General features: G+C 35.8%; 2 protein-coding genes across 3 annotated transcripts; one reads left to right on the top strand and one right to left on the bottom strand.

Annotated features, from left to right (window-relative positions):
- The first annotated feature begins 3,484 nt into the window (after positions 1 to 3,484).
- LOC103501650 (ABC transporter B family member 20) lies at positions 3,485 to 12,638 on the top strand. The gene is made up of 11 exons (XM_008465277.3): positions 3,485 to 4,276; positions 5,001 to 5,055; positions 5,153 to 5,328; positions 5,449 to 5,649; positions 6,825 to 7,084; positions 7,162 to 7,472; positions 7,596 to 7,816; positions 7,924 to 8,264; positions 8,837 to 9,630; positions 9,754 to 9,995; positions 10,825 to 12,638. The coding sequence occupies exons 1-11, from the start codon at positions 3,908 to 3,910 to the stop codon at positions 12,052 to 12,054; spliced, it is 4,200 nt and encodes a 1,399-aa protein (XP_008463499.1). The 5' UTR covers positions 3,485 to 3,907; the 3' UTR covers positions 12,055 to 12,638.
- A 394-nt stretch (positions 12,639 to 13,032) lies between these two features.
- On the bottom strand, positions 13,033 to 18,207 carry LOC103501649 (photosynthetic NDH subunit of lumenal location 1, chloroplastic). Of its 2 annotated transcripts, none has more exons than XM_008465276.3 (8): positions 17,964 to 18,207; positions 17,792 to 17,891; positions 17,201 to 17,284; positions 17,056 to 17,126; positions 16,842 to 16,964; positions 16,693 to 16,764; positions 16,496 to 16,592; positions 13,033 to 13,307 (listed from the first exon to the last, which is right to left on the bottom strand). In XM_008465276.3, exons 1-8 carry the CDS (start codon positions 18,018 to 18,020, stop codon positions 13,204 to 13,206), a joined length of 708 nt encoding a protein of 235 aa, XP_008463498.1. In that variant the 5' UTR covers positions 18,021 to 18,207; the 3' UTR covers positions 13,033 to 13,203. The 2 variants fall into 2 exon arrangements, with proteins under 2 accessions (XP_008463498.1, XP_008463496.1); XM_008465274.3 differs by having other exon boundaries at positions 17,056 to 17,129; positions 17,964 to 18,195.
- Positions 18,208 to 19,068: the final 861 nt, after the last annotated feature.

The raw sequence follows: 19,068 nt of genomic DNA, 5'->3' as shown, positions 1-19,068 counted from the left end.
TGCATTGATGTATCTTTCTTCTCTCTCCAATTTTTCAGATATATGCTTACAAAGTTAATGAATAATCTTTTGTATTAATTTAAGTGTTAACAATATAATTTAATTTGAGTGTAATAAACTAACTAAAGGATAGAGAGAGAAGATATAGAAAAAAAAAAATCATTCAAAACAACAACTAAAGATTGAAAGACACTTTTTTTTATATATAATTTAAAAGTTATTTGATCCTTACTTAAAGCTGGTAGGGTATCTTAATCTATATTTATGGTCTCAAACTATTATAACTTACAATTAACTCTAAAATTACTATTTCGCATATCTTCTTATTACAATGTGTATTGTAATTAATTGTAGGTCAATTGACATCCGTGTACACCGAAGACCAAGGGATTCATGATTCAAATCCCTTATTTGTATTAGAAAAGTCTACAATTAATTAAATATTATTATTCAAAACTCGTAACATTGTAGTTAATTGTAGGATATAATGGTTTGGAATACAAACTATTAGAACTGAAATTTAAAACATAAAACAAGCAGCTCAATGGTTTGTTTTGAGAGGAGAGGAAGAGCTACAAAAAGTGATTTCCCCCTTTGTTTAAATTTAAAACAAAATAAAATCCAACCCATATTAGCAAAGTTGGTTGAACCCACAAACCCAAAAAAGCAAAGCCATAATAACACTCTAAAAAGTGAACATCATCACTCAACAATAAAACACCAAATCACAGATCAAATGCTCTGTCATTTCATTTATATATATACACATAAGAATTTCAATTATATTTTCTTTGCTAATCTCACCGCTGCTTTCACTCACCCCTACCACATGTCTTCTCCATACAACTTCTTTAGATTTCATATGCACAATTTGACTGTGATATACATTATTTATATACAAACAATTAGTTCTTCAAAAACAAAAAAACATATATATACACAAACAATTCCCTTTCCCCATCCTTTTTAGTTCATAAATAAATATCCTTTTGCAATACCTTGAACTTTTTTTTTTTTTTTACTAAACTCAAACCGTCCATAAAAATTTGGAATTTTTAAATTTACTTTACATTCAAATTTTATATATATATATTAAAATAAAGTACCGTGTTTATTGTTTATTTTATATTTTGTTGCATATTTGGTGATTTTTCTTCTATCTTGAATTTATAACAAAAATGTGAAAATATGGTAGAAATATTAATATATCTGTTGATAAATATTTAAGATATGAATAAGAGTTGTTAAAAAGGAATAATCTATGAATAAATTGTATAGTTGTTAATATGAGCCTTTCTGAAAATAATTGTTGATATAATTAAATTTGATATTGACTTTTGGAATCACTTTCTTTAGATGTGTTGAAAAGTGGTTTTTAAGCGAAAAATGTTTTTGCATTAATTCAAAGCGTTCCTAATTAACAACTTAAATACAATTAAATATTATAAATAGTGTTGTTGCAGTTATAATTTTGTCAATTTAACTTATTTTAATTTTTTTTTCATTTTGACATTAGTTTTTTAATAACGACGCCATGAAAACAACTAAATCTAATGGCTAAAAGAATTATAAAGTATAACATAGTTCGCTCCTAACGATGACCTTGTAGTCAAAATTTTAAATATTTGGAACTACGAAAATGAGAAGCTAATGCATGACAACAAAATTACTACGATAGTTGACGAAAGAAAAAAAAAAGTCTCTATACAAATTACCTTTATTACATCGTGGAGAGAATCTATAAAAGTTTATACTTCGTTATTTAATTAGTCATGTTGAAAACACATTTTCCAATGAAAATAAAACTCAAATAATTATTTTCTTAGTTCAACCATTTTATTAGGTGATCAATCAATTATGATATTTTTTTTACCTATTTAGGTATGTTTATATTAGCAAAACAATTCAATTGATTAAGTTTACATGATTTATAGTACGTGTGAGTTGTCTTAGAACAGCTAGACTTACTTTTGTCATTTGTAAAATCAATAAAAAAAGTTTATTCTAATAATTCAAAATCAATTTGGATGGCATGAAATCTGTGTTTGAGGTAGGAAACTAAACATTAATTTGATTTTGAGCAATCAACTCTTAGAGGAAAAAACACTATATATTTTATTTCAACAATGTTTAGGGAAATTTAACCACCTTGCACTCAATTGCAACTAAATCCCAATATGTAAAATATGAACCATCAATCAATCAAGAGGTTAAATGTTTAAATTTTTCACTCCAAAATGGTCTAACTAATTATTATTATTTTTGCTAAAATATCATTTTGGGTATCTATACTTTTAAATGTGTCAAATTTGAATTATTGTACTTTTAAATATCAAATTTTAGTTCCTTTTATATTTAAGGAATCTTAAATATAGTTTCTATTATTAGTTGTTTTTTTTCCCTATGACCATCTTTTATTGTAAATTTTGAAAATATGTTCATAAAGTATTTTTTCTTTACTAAACAAATATTATTTATTATTGAATCAATTTCGATAAAAATCAAATTCGAGAGATTAAATTTATATTTTATTGAAAGCATAAAGAATAAAACTAAACATCTAGGTATTGGTAAACTAAGGTCATATTTGCCTATGTACAATGAAAATGAATCAATGATAATTTAAAAGGTGGATCCCATGTGATTACGTTTGATGTTGCTTACTCGTGTGCTTTCATCTACACATTGAATCCACATTCAAATTTGTAAACAAAAGATGCAATATGATTGACAGGTAGAGGGTGATTCGTTTATTTTAAAAAATTGTTATCTTACCGTTGCTAACGTGGTTATGTTTGGATTATGATTACCATTATTGTCACACTCCTAAAGAATTTGACACTGTTACCATTATAACGGGAATTTCATAGTTTTAAGTAAACACAATCAAGCACAATTCAAATAAATTTACGATTGCGATCCATTACAATTAATCTATGAATGAAATTTTGGAACGATTACACAAATTTTGAATGCCAATAGATAAACATAGGCTAGAAAGGAAGAAACTCTAAAATGAAATCAATTTTAAACATTTTTTTTTTAATACTAGCCTAAACGATGAGGATGAATTTTTTTGTTGAGCCAATAAAATTTATTTTTATAACAAAACGTGATTAAAACCATATAGTAAAACAAAAACAAAGAAAAGAAAGGGAAGGGAAGGAAAGGGGATGGTTAAGTTGTTATAGAGTATAGTTATTTGGTTAATGCCATCACCCATTTTCCAAATGTCGAAGAACGCTTCTGGCCTGCAATTTGACCGTTAAAAATATAAATACATAAATAAAGGCAAAACCGAAATAATAATAATAACAAATAATAATAACAACAAAAACAAAAACAAAAACAAAAACATAATAATAATAAATATTAATATTTTTCTTCTTTTTCTCAAAATAATAAATAATGAATAAATAAGTTTTAATTATGATATATATATATATATATATATATATATATATATATTTTTTTTTTTTTTTTTTGGAGAGGGTGAATGATACTTTGGGGTGAGTCAAAAATTTGCCTGGTGTCTCCGCCATTTTTGACTCACTCTCTCACCTTCTAACCAACCTTCATTCTTTTCTTTCTCTCTTTCTCTTTCTCCTTCTCCTTCTCCTTCTCCTTCTCCTTCTCCAACAACAACAAGAACAACAACAACAACAACAAGATGAAGAACTTCATACGGAGATTTTGAAACCCTAGAAACAGTATCAATTCTTCGTATATTTCTTTCGTTTCTTGAAATTTCCTCTAAATTTAGCAGATCTGTCGCTAAATTTAGGGGGAATTAGGGTTTTTCAACTTCTTCTCTTTGTTTTTTTCTTTTTTGATTGACGGACAGGTGAGGAAGCTAGGGGATTAGGGTTTCTTCTTCTTCTTCTTCTTCTTCTTCTTCTTCTTCAAGATGATGATCTCTCGGGGGTTGTTTGGGTGGTCTCCACCTCATATACAACCCTTGACTCCTGTCTCTGAGGTATCCGAGCCGCCCGAATCTCCGTCTCCCTATCTTGACCCCGGTAACGACCCTACTGGTGAGCGGCTTGAGGAGCCAGAAGAGATCGAGGAGCCTGAGGAGATTGAGCCGCCTCCTGCTGCTGTGCCGTTTTCGCGGCTCTTTGCGTGTGCTGACCGGCTTGATTGGACTTTAATGGTTGTTGGATCCATTGCTGCTGCTGCACACGGTACTGCTTTGGTTGTTTATCTCCATTACTTTGCTAAGATTGTCCATGTGCTGAGGATTCCTCACGGTGAGCAGTATCAGAGATTTAGGGAGGTTAGTGACTGATTCTGGGTAACCACCCCTCCTTCTGGGGATTTTCTCCTGTGCTTCTGGTGATTTCTGTGCTTGTTTCTTAGGGAATTACTATAATTGAAGTTTGAAATGGTGGAACTGGACTTTTACTGAGCTAATTTTATTGGTCAAGGTGGGTGAGCTTAGAATATAGGTTCTGGAGTGATTCTCTTTTTCTTCCTGTTTGGTTTCTTTGGTAATCTGACTAAGGAGAATCTTTCATTCGGAAGCTTTATTCCCTTTAGTAAAAATAATAATTTCCTTTTTTCTGGATATGCCATTTCCTTTTCTCGTCACTCATATGACTAGTTTGGTGGTCTCGTCTGAATATTCACGAGCAAATAGAATATTACCAGAAAGCTTAATTCCTGATGTATAAATTAATTAACTTGTAACTTAGATGCTTGACTTTGAAAAGACATGGGGTTTGTAGCTTGTGTTAGAAACCTGCCTTTTGGTTGTTTTCATATTCCACTTTTGTTAAGTTAATTTAATTCCCTTTGATGTTTGTTTTGAGACTGGAGGTTTTAGTCGAGTCTAATTCTATAGATGATTTATGCATTGTTTTAATTTGAATTTTTCCAGTCTGAAGTTTCATTCTTAACACATCAATTCTCTCAATTATATTCTGTATGCTTAGGAAATGCCCGTATCAGAATTAGTGAGAAGTTCTAAATTTTTTGTTTCGACTTCATTTCTTTTGCAGCTTGCTTTAAGCGTTGTTTATATTGCTATTGGTGTTTTCATTGCCGGTTGGATTGGTAAGATCTAATATTATTTGATGCTAGTTTATCTAAATTCCATGTTCATATTTAAGTTGGTTTTTATTGGCAATCAACTAACTTGTCTGTGTGATAGAGGTTTCATGCTGGATTCTGACTGGTGAAAGGCAGACTGCTGTCATTAGATCCAGATACGTTCAAGTTTTACTTAATCAGGATATGAGTTTCTTCGATACATATGGCAACAATGGGGACATTGTGAGCCAAGTATTGAGTGATGTGCTGCTAATTCAGTCTGCTCTTAGTGAAAAAGTATGTTTTGGACTCCATTGGGGATTGAGAATAAAATTCAATCTCTGTTATTTTGTTCATCTTCTATATATTCATTGGGATTTTCCTTGACCATACTTGTTATTTTTGCACTCTTTTCAGGTTGGAAACTATATACACAACATGGCTACATTTTTTAGTGGCCTCGTCATTGGATTCATCAACTGTTGGCAGATTGCTCTCATAACGTTGGCGACTGGTCCGTTCATAGTTGCTGCTGGAGGAATATCAAATATATTTCTTCATAGGCTTGCTGAAAATATTCAAGATGCATATGCTGAAGCTGCTAGCATTGCAGAGCAGGTGCATTATTTTTCTTTTACTTCTTTCTCTCAGTGGACCATAGTTTCTACTCCCCAATGGTTTCAAAATCGTTTGAGGCGTAAGCCTTGAGGCCTTGGAATGCCTCACCTCTCTATGAGAAAAGGTCTAGGGTCGCATCTTTGAAACATTGCTATCCCCTACGACATCATGCGACTTTTGGTATTTTGCACGTCTAATATTGCTACAATACCTATCATTCCATCAGTCTTTTGTTAGTTTAGTGGATCCATAGCACTACAAAGTCATAGCCATAACTCTATCTTTTATAATGTGCATAGAATGCCACTGAAATTTATTGATTGGGGTGTTCAGTCTATAGCATGTATCAAAGGATGGGGAGGGTCATTTGGTCCAGATGAATGGTTTTGGCATTTTGTAAAGGTGGGAGGGAGGGAGGGAGGGATTGAGAGGGAGGGAGAAGCAGGGTGATATATGGACGGACAAAAGGAGGAAAAAAAGGTTTGTGAGGGGGGGGGGGGGGTGGAGGCATAGATAAATTGATGGAAAGGAGAGCCAGGGATGAGGGGAAGAGAGGAGTTAGGGGGAGAATTGGGTTTATGAGCGAGAATGACCAATGTTAGGAGTGTGGGCAGAAATATATTATTAGGATGTGAAGATATGCAAACAGTGAAATCAGGGAATTATGATGATCATCCATATCTTTTAAGTGGCATAGATAAAAAGGCTTTTCAATCAGGCGATGCAAAAATATCGTTGCATTCCCCCATAACCTCTTATTCTTCTCTCCAAGTCACATATAAGACAGGCATATTAGAGTATCAGATTAACAGCCAAAACCAAGATTTTTCTATAAACAAAGGCCACACACTTATTAGAGCCAAAGACATGCTATAAAATTGGAAGAGATCAAGTTCAATAATTTTATGCCAAACTCCATCTAGGAAGTGGATACTGGATGACAAGGAACTCTAGATTCTCCTTTACCGCATCATGTGAGAAATATTCATCCTTGAGGACTGCGATAAAGCAAATAATCTTTTTCTGAGAGCATTCGTTGGAGGGAGTACAGTGTGTGAGATAAAAATTATTTTCTGTGATAGGGTCAACTTTTTCTTCATGTAAATATTGTTTAGTAGGAATGGAAAATATGTGATTTCCATTGTTTTGAAATCTATATTGAACTTCTTATGCAGGCAGTCTCTTATGTCAGGACACTGTATGCGTTCACTAATGAAACATTAGCCAAGTATTCTTATGCAACATCGTTACAAGCAACTCTTAGATATGGTATATTGATAAGCCTTGTGCAAGGTCTCGGGCTTGGATTCACGTATGGGCTGGCAATATGTTCCTGTGCTTTGCAACTTTGGGTTGGAAGGTTCTTGGTCACACACCAGAAAGCTCACGGAGGAGAGATTATAACAGCACTATTTGCTGTAATTTTAAGTGGCCTGTAAGTGTATTTTTCAAGTTTTACTTCAAAATTTAAATTCTTGTCTCTCCCTCCTTATATATATTATTTTTCTGTAGTGGGTTAAACCAAGCTGCTACAAACTTCTATTCATTTGACCAAGGACGGATAGCTGCTTATAGACTTTTTGAGATGATAAGTCGGTCATCATCTTCAAGTAATCTGGATGGAGTCACCCCATCTTCCATTCAAGGAAATATTGAATTTCGCAATGTATATTTTAGCTACCTATCCCGCCCTGAAATTCCCATCTTGAGTGGATTTTACCTAACGGTGCCTGCAAAAAAAGCTGTGGCACTTGTGGGGAGAAATGGATCTGGGAAAAGCAGTATAATCCCACTCATGGAGCGGTTTTATGATCCCACACTAGGTACAAATTTTGTGTTCTTGCTTCTCTTGATTCCTCATAATCCTCTACTCTGGGCTTTAACAAATATTCTACTCTAGATGTTTCTTAGCACCTCAAACTGTCTGCCTATTTCTTTTGCTTCAGGAGAAGTTCTTTTGGATGGAGAAAATATAAAGAACCTAAAATTAGAGTGGCTACGAAGTCAGATAGGATTAGTGACACAAGAACCTGCCTTGCTAAGTTTGAGTATACGAGATAATATTGCATATGGGCGGAATGCTACTCTTGATCAAATTGAAGAAGCTGCTAAAATAGCTCATGCACATACGTTTATTAGCTCTCTCGAGAAAGGATATGACACACAGGTAAATCAAAGGTCGTGAAAATTATGGTTGAGTTATCTTATTTATTGTTCAACGAGTACCAACATCCCCCTTTTGTTTTTTTATTTTTTTAAACTTCCAATTATCAGGTAGGTAGGGCTGGAATTGAGCTGATGGAGGAACAGAAAATAAAACTCTCAATTGCCAGGGCAGTGCTTTTAAATCCATCTATTCTGCTGCTTGATGAGGTAACTGGTGGTCTTGATTTTGAGGCTGAAAAAACAGTGCAAGCTGCTCTTGATCTTCTTATGCTGGGACGCTCAACAATAATTATAGCTCGACGGCTTAGTCTGATACGGAATGCGGACTACATTGCTGTGATGGAGGAGGGTCAACTTGTTGAAATGGGCACGCACGATGAATTGTTAAGCCTTGATGGCCTTTACACAGAACTTCTTAAATGTGAAGAAGCGGCAAAGCTTCCCCGAAGGTATAATTAAGAGTCCTGCGTTGTAAATTTTCTATGTGGTGTATATTCTTTTGAAATCCAGCATGTTAGTTTCTGCTGTCGGAGGTTTTTTCTTCTGGTGAACTGCAGCAATTTTTTATTCCTTTGATGGTTCAACTGGGAGGATTCCCCACATCAAGGCAATCCATCCTGGGTTTAAATCCTCTCCCTCACCTTATATGGATTGAAAAAGAAATTGTAGCAGGGTTCTCCTCTCCCAAATGTCCATTTACATGAACAAGAATGTTAATTGTTTGTTTTTTGGTAATTTTGATGGAAACCGAGCTTACATGGAGATGAATCAAAATAATTGTTAATTGTAAATGTAATTCTGCCTCCTTAAAATTCCAATTAGTGGTCAATTTTTTGAACTCTTTGGCTATGGTTGGATTTCTTATCTTCCCTTTATGTACTTCCACTTTCCATCTTTGATTGCTGGTTGTTTTCTTATTGGGAAAAAGAAAATTGGAAGTCGTATTGCATTGTATGTCTCTTGATATTTGAAATTTTTTGATTACTTCCTCTGAATTCTTATATATTATGACCCTATTCAGGATGCCAGTAAGAAATTACAAGGATTCTTCTACTTTCCAAATTGAGAAGGATTCTTCTGCTAGTCACAGTGTTCAAGAACCATCATCCCCTAAAATGATGAAGTCACCCTCTCTACAAAGAGTTTCTGGTGTTTTTCGTCCGACAGATGGTGTTTATAACAATTCTCATGAATCGCCTAAAGCTCCAAGCCCCCCTCCTGAAAAAATGTTGGAAAATGGCCAGATGTTGGACCCTTCGGTGGACAAGGAACCATCAATTAGGCGGCAGGATAGTTTTGAAATGAGACTCCCGGAGTTACCCAAGATTGATGTTCAAGCTGCACATCGTCAAACTTCAAATGGCTCAGACCCCGAGTCACCTGTTTCACCTCTCTTGACATCTGATCCGAAAAGTGAGCGTTCCCATTCACAGACTTTTAGTAGAATACACAGTCAATCTGATGACTTTCGGATGAAGACAAAGGAAGAAAAGGATACAAAGCATAAAAAGTCACCATCCTTTTGGAGGCTTGCTGAGCTTAGTTTTGCAGAGTGGCTTTATGCCGTCTTAGGAAGTCTTGGTGCTGCCATCTTTGGATCTTTCAATCCTCTTCTTGCATATGTAATTGCTCTGATAATTACAGCATATTACAAGAGGGAGGAAGGCCATAGCATACGGCATGAAGTAGACAAATGGTGCTTGATCATTGCTTGCATGGGTTTTGTCACAGTGATTGCCAATTTTCTCCAACATTTTTACTTTGGAATAATGGGGGAGAAAATGACTGAGCGAGTTAGGAGAATGATGTTTTCAGGTCAGTGTTTTGTTCTGTAGTGTATGTATAATTTTTCATACTTCAAATATAATTGTTTGTGTTCCACTATTTCATTAACGTTGATTTATGTCTTTTTCATATTCCTGTCCCCCAAAATAACAGCAATGCTACGAAATGAAGTTGGATGGTTTGACGAAGAGGAGAACAGTGCAGACACTCTATCCATGCGTTTGGCAAATGATGCTACATTTGTGCGAGCTACTTTTAGTAACCGACTTTCCATATTTATCCAAGATAGTGCTGCTGTGATTGTAGCACTTCTCATTGGGTTGTTGCTACAGTGGCGATTGGCACTTGTGGCATTGGCGACGTTGCCAGTGTTAACTGTTTCTGCCGTTGCACAGGTGTGTATGCTCTACTTTGTAGTTAAGTTTTTTCGTTTCCCTAATTATTTTCCAAAGGTCCGTGCTAGCCAGACTCTTAAGTGAATGCACACACACTCTATCTGCCATACATCCGTGCTAAGAAATAAAAAAGGTTTTTATTTTTTACTTTTTGAAAATTAAGCCTATAAATACTAATTTTACCTCTAAATTTCTTTATTTGATATCTACTTTCTAATAATGTTTCTAAAAACCGAGCAATGTTTTGAAAAGTAAAGAAAAGTAGTTTTTAACTACTTGATTTTGTTTTTTGAAATTTAGCTAAGAATTCTTTTACTTGAGGAAGATGAAAACCATCACAATAGATTTAGAGGAAATAGACTTAATTTTCAAAAACTAAATAAGTTACCAAATGACTTCGAGGTTTGATTTTGGTAGCAAAGTCATGGAATCACTTTTTCTATTAAATACTAGCAAAAAGCTGTGGTGACAATTACTAGCTTTCTTTTTTATTTTTTTGAAAAATAAAAATAATATTAATTTTTTATGTTCTTTCTCCCTCTCTGGTCGGCTTCTCCATCCATGGGTATTGTTTTGGCATGGTCTTTAGTTAGGCAAGTTAGCTTTTCTTTTAGATGTGTGGCCATCAAGGTAAATTGAGAAAGCTTTCCTCATAAACAGAGGGTTTCCCTATGTATTAGCTTCTTACAAGAATTCTTTCTATTTGGCGGTTCTCTCTTGTCTCTTAATAGTGTCGAGACATACAATAATTGAACAAAACATTTACATTTTCCATATAATATACCTCCATCTCTCTCTCTGGCCCATAATCTGTCGTGGAATATTGCAGAAGTTATGGCTTGCTGGATTTTCAAGAGGCATACAGGAGATGCACCGGAAAGCATCTTTGGTTCTTGAAGATGCAGTTAGAAACATATACACCGTAGTAGCATTCTGTGCTGGAAACAAGGTTGTGGAACTCTACAGATTGCAACTGAAGAAAATTTTTAAGCAGAGCTTCCTTCATGGGATGGCCATAGGTTTTGCGTTCGGCTTTTCACAATTTCTGCTTTTTGCCTGTAATGCCCTTCTTCTTTGGTACACTGCATATTCCGTTGAAAAGGGGATAATGGTTCTGTCTTCTGCTCTTAAAGTCTACATGGTATTCTCTTTTGCTACGTTTGCTTTGGTGGAGCCTTTTGGGTTGGCTCCGTATATACTTAAACGCCGCAAATCACTCATTTCAGTATTTGAAATCATTGATCGTGTACCGAAAATTGATCCAGACGATAACTCTGCATTGAAGCCGCCCAATGTCTATGGAAGCATTGAGCTAAAAAATGTAGATTTTTGTTATCCTACTCGTCCGGAAGTTTTGGTGCTGAGTAATTTCAGTCTAAAAGTCAATGGTGGGCAGACGGTGGCTGTGGTGGGCGTTTCTGGGTCAGGAAAAAGCACGATAATATCGTTGATTGAGAGATTCTATGACCCCGTTGCCGGGCAGGTTATGTTGGACGGTCGAGATCTGAAAACGTATAACTTGAGATGGTTGAGGAATCATTTAGGTCTTGTTCAGCAGGAACCTATAATATTTTCAACAACCATAAGGGAAAACATCATATATGCAAGGCACAATGCTAGTGAAGCTGAAATGAAAGAGGCCGCTAGAATAGCAAATGCTCACCATTTCATTAGTAGCCTGCCTCATGGTTATGACACACATGTAGGAATGAGGGGTGTGGATCTAACCCCAGGGCAAAAACAGAGAATTGCAATTGCTCGGGTGGTATTGAAGAACGCGCCCATCCTCTTGTTGGACGAGGCAAGTTCCTCAATCGAATCTGAGTCGAGTCGAGTCGTGCAAGAAGCTCTCGACACTTTGATCATGGGAAATAAAACGACTATCTTGATTGCCCATAGAGCTGCAATGATGAGGCACGTAGACAATATTGTGGTACTAAATGGAGGGCGAATAGTAGAGGAAGGTACTCATGATTCCTTGGTGGCCAAGAATGGTCTATACGTCCGTTTGATGCAGCCGCATTTCGGTAAGGGTTTGCGACAGCATCGACTTGTTTAAGCTTTGGAATCTGATTATTATTCTAAACACGTCAAGTTTTGGTCTGCCTTCATTAGTTATAGCTCCCTCTGGCTTGATTTGAGTTTGTGATAAAAGAGAACTCCTCGGAGAGAATTTTGTAGCTCAATCATAGCAAGGGGTTTCGGGTCGGGGCAGAAGTTGGAAAAAAGAGTTTACACACGTAACAAGAGAGAGGATGTTGTGGCAGGAGCAGTAGTGTTTGTTTGCGGAGATGGTAGGGGTACAGAAGTAGGAGGGGTTTTTCAAGTTTGACCAAAAGAGGCCTTCCCTTTGAGGGCCAAATCCATATTCTTTAGGAGGCAAGCAACAATTTGATTGCGGTTTGTCTTCATGGTATATTGATTTGTTTATTGATGATTAGAATTAGAGGGTGGGTTCAAAATTCTAGGTGTGGTTTTTCATTTTCTAAATTTTATTTTTCACTTCAAAAGACTCCCTCTCTTTGTATGAGACGAATCAATGTAAGCATCTTGGGAAGCTAAAAGAAGAAGAATACGTTTGTAACTTTTGTAAATATGTTGTTACAATTAATCAATAGTTGTGTTCATTTTTGGTTGTGTTTATCCCCACAAGTCCATTTCCTTTCCTTCGGCCGATTGCAAAACCTTTTCATTGTAGAGATTGAGCCCTCAACTTATACAAATGATAGAAAATAAAAATTGTAACTGAGGTTCAATTTTTTTCATTTGAGGGTCTAGTTTTTATTATAAGTTTGAGTGATACTTGTATAAGTTGAAGGATTCAATTTTTATAATTAAATATTTGATTGTGCAAATTATATATTCTACATATAGTTTTTTTCGATGAATAAATTTTATTGATGTACTGTTCTATTTTCTTTTTTCCCAACAATTACTCCTTTACTAATTTATACAATTTTGAAATAAACTACAATCTTTTATGCTGAAATTCTATTGTTTTTGTCTAATAAACATAATATATTACACCTATGGGAAGTCGAATAGAACTTGGGTACTTTTGTAGCTCTTTATAACAAATGTTTATATTATCTTACAAGGACATTGATATATTACCAAACTATATACAATAATTTCCAATAGATATTAAATGAAGAGGGAAAATTTTAAATAGAGAAACTGGGTGAGATTTACACCCTTCATAAACAGCTCAGATATCCAACACCCTGAAAGAATCAGCAACCACTTTAAGCATATCGCGATACCTTCTCCACCTTCTGTCGTTTGCCCCAACTACCAATGTGTAGTACCTACCTGCTTATTATACAAATAGCTGCTTATAGCGCTTGCTAAGTTACCGGCCATTGGCCAACATAGACCAACGATAATGATATGTACTCTTTCTGTTGAGGTCGATGATTCAAAGTCTTATATCTTATGGTGTGCTGAAGTGTACTGAAAAAACATTTAGGGCTGTTTGGGATATTAAGTCGGTTATTATATATGTGTTTTGAGTGCAAATGATTTTAGTCTGCATTACAAATCAAGAGACGATGATTATGAAAAATACTAAATACGGTAAACAATGAAGAGCTTTTTTTTTTAAAAAAAGTTCTATTGTAGCCAAGGATGGGTTATAATAATAGGAAACTCTAACTATATGATGGGAGACTCAAATGGCTTATCCACTCGAGGCAAGTACAAAGCCCAAACATCTGAACTTTGAATATACAAATGTGGGTTTTTGTTAGATTTAGTGGGCTTGACCCAAGGGAAGATTTGACCTAATATTTTTTCCTTTTTTTATTTGTCAATGTAGTCTATTCATTTTCCCTTGTATCATTTGTTATTAGAGAAAATAATAAAGAAGAGATTTGCATCGTGACTTTTCTCCTTGAACTAGGGTCTCCATGTAAAAATTGTGTTAGCTCTTTGTCTCTTTTTCAATATGGTATCAGAGCGAGATAATGATCAAACCTTGGATAGTACAACTCGTGATAGAAACCAAACCAAACAAAGGAGACAATTGTCGATATTAGCACTGTCGTCGATCCTCGTATTATCGCTACACGGATGAATGGTTCCATCGCCTTTAGACTTAATTCCGCAACTTTTTGTGTCGCACCAGTCTTCGCCGGAGTTACACACATAGGCCATCCTATATAGGCACCGCCAGCTGATCTACCTGTGCCACCCTTGTCTTCATTTGCGGACTATAGTGTCCCCCACGTACCGATCCATGAACTGCCACTTAATTTCGACCGACCACCACCGCTTCTACAATCAATTCTGTATGCCCTACCACCTATTGACCTTAGTTATCATCCCGATGTTAGGAATCCTCAAATTTCACCCAACATTTGAGGTCGACGAGTCTTTGGCACATTCCAACCCTAACGTTCAAGCTTTCGCTTCTTCTTCGGGTATAGCTTACCAACAACTAGAAGTGCTTTGATAATAGATTACAGCAATTGAGGCTACCTTAGGGGTGACATTCAACACTCTTAGTCATGGCCTTCATACTGATGTATTATGAGAATTCGATAACCTCATTCCCCAATTTATCCTTTTCTTATGTGACTAATACAATGGCACAGTCTATAAGATATTTTTCAGGGAAAAATTGACTAACAATAACTATTTCTCATGGTTTCAGTCACTGAAAATGGTCCGCTGACATAAATTTGGTTTTCTGACAGGAAAAACAAGAACGGTACTGAAAGGCAGATGACTCTCTTCTTCGATCCACATTGAGCAATAGTACGAAACCACATATTGACAAACCCTTACTGTGCGTTGCAACTGCTAAATATTTTTGGGACACAACCCAGACAATATACTCCAAACGTTAGAATGCTTCTTGCTTATACGCGCTAAGCAAGTAGATTCATGAATGAACCAGGGATGTCACATCCTTTTTTAATAAGCTTTCTCTTTTATGGCCGGGAATGGACCTATGGACCTATGCAGAGAAGTAGTCTGGAGCAGTCCCAATGATGGTTTGCAATATTCTAGAATTGAAGAGATTAACAGGAATTATGACTTTCTTGTTGGTCTTAATTCTAAGTTTGATGTAGTTCAAGGGCGTATACTAGGCCAAAGACCAATTCCCTTCCTGATGGAAGTTTGTTTTGAAATTTGCCTCAAAGAGGATTCATGAGTTTGAAATCAAAGACTTGGTAAATATGAATATTTCCTTGTAATGGAGGTAGCCAGATCTAAAGAAGGTATCTCCATATCTTAGAGGAAGTATACCCTTGATTTGCTGATGAAGACAAGTATGCTAGGGTATCGTCCTCTTGATACTCCCATTGAATTCAATTTTAAACTGGAAAATTTAGATGATAAAGTTCTAGTTAATAAAGAACAATATTAATGCCTTGTGAGTAAGTTGATTTACTTGCCCATACTTAACCAGATATTTTCTTTGTTGTGAGTACTGTGAGTGTTCATGTAGGCTCCCAACGAGGAATACATGGATGCTATAAACAGAATCCTGAGACACTTAAAAACGACTCCTGGTAAAGGACTACTGTTCAGAAAGATGAACATGAAAACTATTGAGGGTTTATACTGATTCAGATTGGGCAGGGCCAATTGTTGACCGGAAATCTACCTTCGGTTATTGTACCTTTTATGAGGCAATCTTGTAATTTGGAAGGGTAAGAAGCAAGGGGTCATGGCCAGAAGCAGTGTTGCGACCAAGTACAGGACTATGAGTGAAAATTTGGTTCCATAAAGCTTTGTATGATATGAAATTATTTTGTGATAACAAGGCAACCATTAGCATCGCAACAATCTAATTCAACATGAACTAAACATGTTGAGATTGATCGACACTTCATCAAAGAAAGGCTGCACAGTGGTAGCATATGCATTCCGTACATTCCTTCAAGCCAACTAGTTGATGATGTCCTCGCTAAGGGACTTTTAAGACAGAACTTTGACTTTTGTGTTAGCAAGTTGGGTCTCATTGATATGTACATCCTAACTTAAAGGGAGTGTTAGATTAGTGGACTTAGCCTAGGAGAAGAATTGACCTAATATTTTTTCCTTTTTTTATTTCTTCCTAGTATCATTTGTTATTATGAGAAAATAATAAAAGAGAGATTTGTGCCATGGTTTTTCTCCCGGTTTCCACATAAAAATTGTGTTTGCTCTTCGTCTCTTTATCAATAGTTTTAATCATTAGCTAGAACTTGGGAACTTAACATAAATCGAATTATATTCACTCCAAAAACTAAAAGTATAGGTTAGATATGAGTTAGTACGGAATTGCATAATACAAATTGATAAAATGAGTTTGGTTAACTTCAATTCTGTTGTTTGAAAAATTTCCAGTTCTCTCTCTTTCTAAACTGAATAGCTCAATTTGATATTCTTTATAACTTGTTTTGGGTAAACTATCCTATAGTTAAAAAAACATGGGATTTACAGCTGATAAATAAATAAAAAAAAAAAAAAATGGAACGGTCTAAAATTCTAATAAAATATGAGCTTACCGTTTGCAATGGCTATGGTTGCAAAGGCGGTGCGGGAGAATGCTCTAGAACTAAGTTTATACTCAAAGGTGTAATAATTTTTCCCATCAATCGTTCGCTAAAACAAGAGAATAAAAGATAAAAAAAGATGTCACAGAAACAAATTTCAAGATAATATTACATGGACCAATTGATCTCAGAGACAGAAAAGTGCAAACCTCCTTCATGTCATATATGGTAACCTTTTGATTTGGTGCAGCATATCGATGTTTTACCAAAAAGTTGACAACCTGCATCAGTCATGTTAAACTGTTCATACTTCTTTTATCAGATTTTGAAATGTGATGTAGATGGAAGGTTCTTTTACCTCATCTAATGGCCCTTCTTCATGGATGTCCTTTTTCTCTGTTGGTATGAACTTCACTCTAACATTCTGTAGTTGCAGGTATCGATCCTTGAATGCCGAATCATGGGCTCGAAAATCAAATTCCTAGACAAGGAACGTTTGGAAACTGTTGTTTTAGTATATTTTTTGCGTTACTACATGCATCTCATGTTTCTGCAAATTGAAATTTTCTCACCCTCCAATCAGAGGGGTAATAATAGGAATACCCATCTGTATAGTCTACAAATGCTCGATAATTCTTTGGGACTTCTACACATAACAATCACAATATTAGTTTAGAATCCAACATTAGATCATTAGAGAAAGTTGAAAATTTATACCTTGAGCAAAGAGGGGACTCGCACCCAGTAAACTTGTAGCTAGAGCTCCAACTCCCAACAAAAGCGGCCTTCTATTGTAAATGCCTAAATGTTAATTATCATCATATTACCACGGATCATTAAGGATATCCAGGCTCAAGAAGCAACTACAAGGGAGGAAAAGAAAAGCTCCAAGTAGAACTGAATCAAAATCCACAAGAGGTGAACAATCCCACTATAAAAGCCAAAAAACTACCTAAGTCAGTACTACATTTGGTGGCCAAGTAAACTCGTAACACTTCAATCCCAAGAAGGTTACCATAATGATTTTGAACCCATTTCTTCTAAGCAATTTCGGTTTACAAATTTCTACAAACATCTTGTATGCAAGCTACAAAGTTCATATAACTACAGACAGAACTCTAAATTTACTCGCGAATTCCAAGATAAGCAATCCAAATAAGTACCAAATAAACATTTCCATCCTACAAGTAACAAAACCAAATGGAAAACCACATTCTTTTAAAATCAGCATGGCAGTCATTCTGAAACTACAAATCTCTAACACAGCTCCTGGATTCAAAGCACTGAACTCAAGATTGCAAATCTTACCTTCATCACGAGAAGTTCTCTCAATTGAGCAATTGATGGTACTAGAGGAAGAAAATGAAGAAGTAGCTGTTGTAGGCTCATTGAAAGGAAGCAACTTCAGCTGGAATTAAAGTAGAATGAGAAGGAAGAATTGGGTCCTGCAAGATCGGAAAATAAAAATAAATAGACTAACCTTCCAATTGGATGCAGTGGTGGGAACCCAACTCAGGCAAGAGGTTGAAACGGCCATATCTGATAAAGAGAAGCTCTCATAAAATGGAAAATTGGAAAATGGAAGCCGAGAATGGTATATCTAATTGGGTTGGGTTTTTGTGGTCATATTCCACACTCTTTCTGCTGTTGTTTCTTTTCTTTCTTCCTTACTTTTGGGAAATTTTCTTACGTTCAATTGGATAAAATGAATGGGAGAAAATTGTCTTTTTCTTTAGTCCCAATTTTTAAGAATGGATTTAAAAGATCCCTCCCACCACTAATAGAACCGTTAAATGAAAATAGAAGGATGATTAGACATATTTATTGCTTATGTGGCCTCGTGTGTTTTACTTAATAGTTCTAAAAGTGAAAGAGGTTTTCAAAATCTATTTACAAAAACTCTTAGGGGGCGTTTGGGGGGCGTTTTAGGATAGTGGGGTTAGGGTTAAGTAACCCTAACCCGTGTTTGGGACTCGGGTTATGGAAACCCTAGTTTTAGGGTTTCCATTAACCTGATTTCACCATCTCTACTCCCTCCATTCTGTCGTTTCGTGCTCTGTCGATTTCTCTCCCTCAACCCGTGTTCTTCAACCCGTGTTCACGCCCCTCTTCAATCCGTCTTCACGAATCTCTTCAATCCATCTTGCATGTCCATTCATCTTTTCCCTTCCATGACCGATTTGTTGTTCGTTGTTCTTGCTTCACCTTCGTTCTTCTTCTTTTCCGGAAAACCCCCTTTCGACATCTTTCATCACCGTCTCTGTGTTTCACTGTCCGAAGATCGAACGCTTTGTTGAAGGCTTGGCCGAAAGGTCTTGTCTCCAAAACGTTTCGATTTTACGGTTTTGGGGTTTCGTTGACCGGCGGGGACTATTCCTTGCCTCTGGAATCCCCACTTACATCTTCGATCGGACTTCTCCATGGTAATCCATGTTTGGTCCGAATTGAAGGAGACCCCTTGCCGCTCCACTTGTCGATATGCCGCTTGGTGTTGCCCTTGCCGATTCGTTTCCCTGTCCTGATTTGGGATGGATGCTACACATACACCGTTGCCTGGCCAATCTGTGTGGGTGGAGCATGGTAGG

The sequence above is a fragment of the Cucumis melo genome, chromosome 9 (assembly GCF_025177605.1).
Source record: "Cucumis melo cultivar AY chromosome 9, USDA_Cmelo_AY_1.0, whole genome shotgun sequence".
Taxonomy (NCBI): domain Eukaryota; kingdom Viridiplantae; phylum Streptophyta; class Magnoliopsida; order Cucurbitales; family Cucurbitaceae; genus Cucumis; species Cucumis melo.
The sequence above is the reverse complement of the archived record's forward strand: the minus strand, read 5'-3'. Positions and strand labels throughout refer to the sequence as shown.

Coding starts and splice junctions, on each gene's coding strand:
- LOC103501649 (XM_008465274.3), bottom strand. CDS start 18,020: ATGGCCGTTTCAACCTCTTGCCTGAGTTGGGTTCCCACCACTGCATCC. Junction 17,130..17,200: donor GAGTCCCCTCTTTGCTCAAG/GTATAAATTTTC, acceptor TGTTATGTGTAG/AAGTCCCAAAGAATTATCGA. Junction 16,593..16,692: donor CCATATATGACATGAAGGAG/GTTTGCACTTTT, acceptor CTCTTGTTTTAG/CGAACGATTGATGGGAAAAA.
- LOC103501650 (XM_008465277.3), top strand. CDS start 3,908: ATGATGATCTCTCGGGGGTTGTTTGGGTGGTCTCCACCTCATATACAA. Junction 4,277..5,000: donor AGTATCAGAGATTTAGGGAG/GTTAGTGACTGA, acceptor TTTCTTTTGCAG/CTTGCTTTAAGCGTTGTTTA. Junction 5,650..6,824: donor CTGCTAGCATTGCAGAGCAG/GTGCATTATTTT, acceptor CTTCTTATGCAG/GCAGTCTCTTATGTCAGGAC.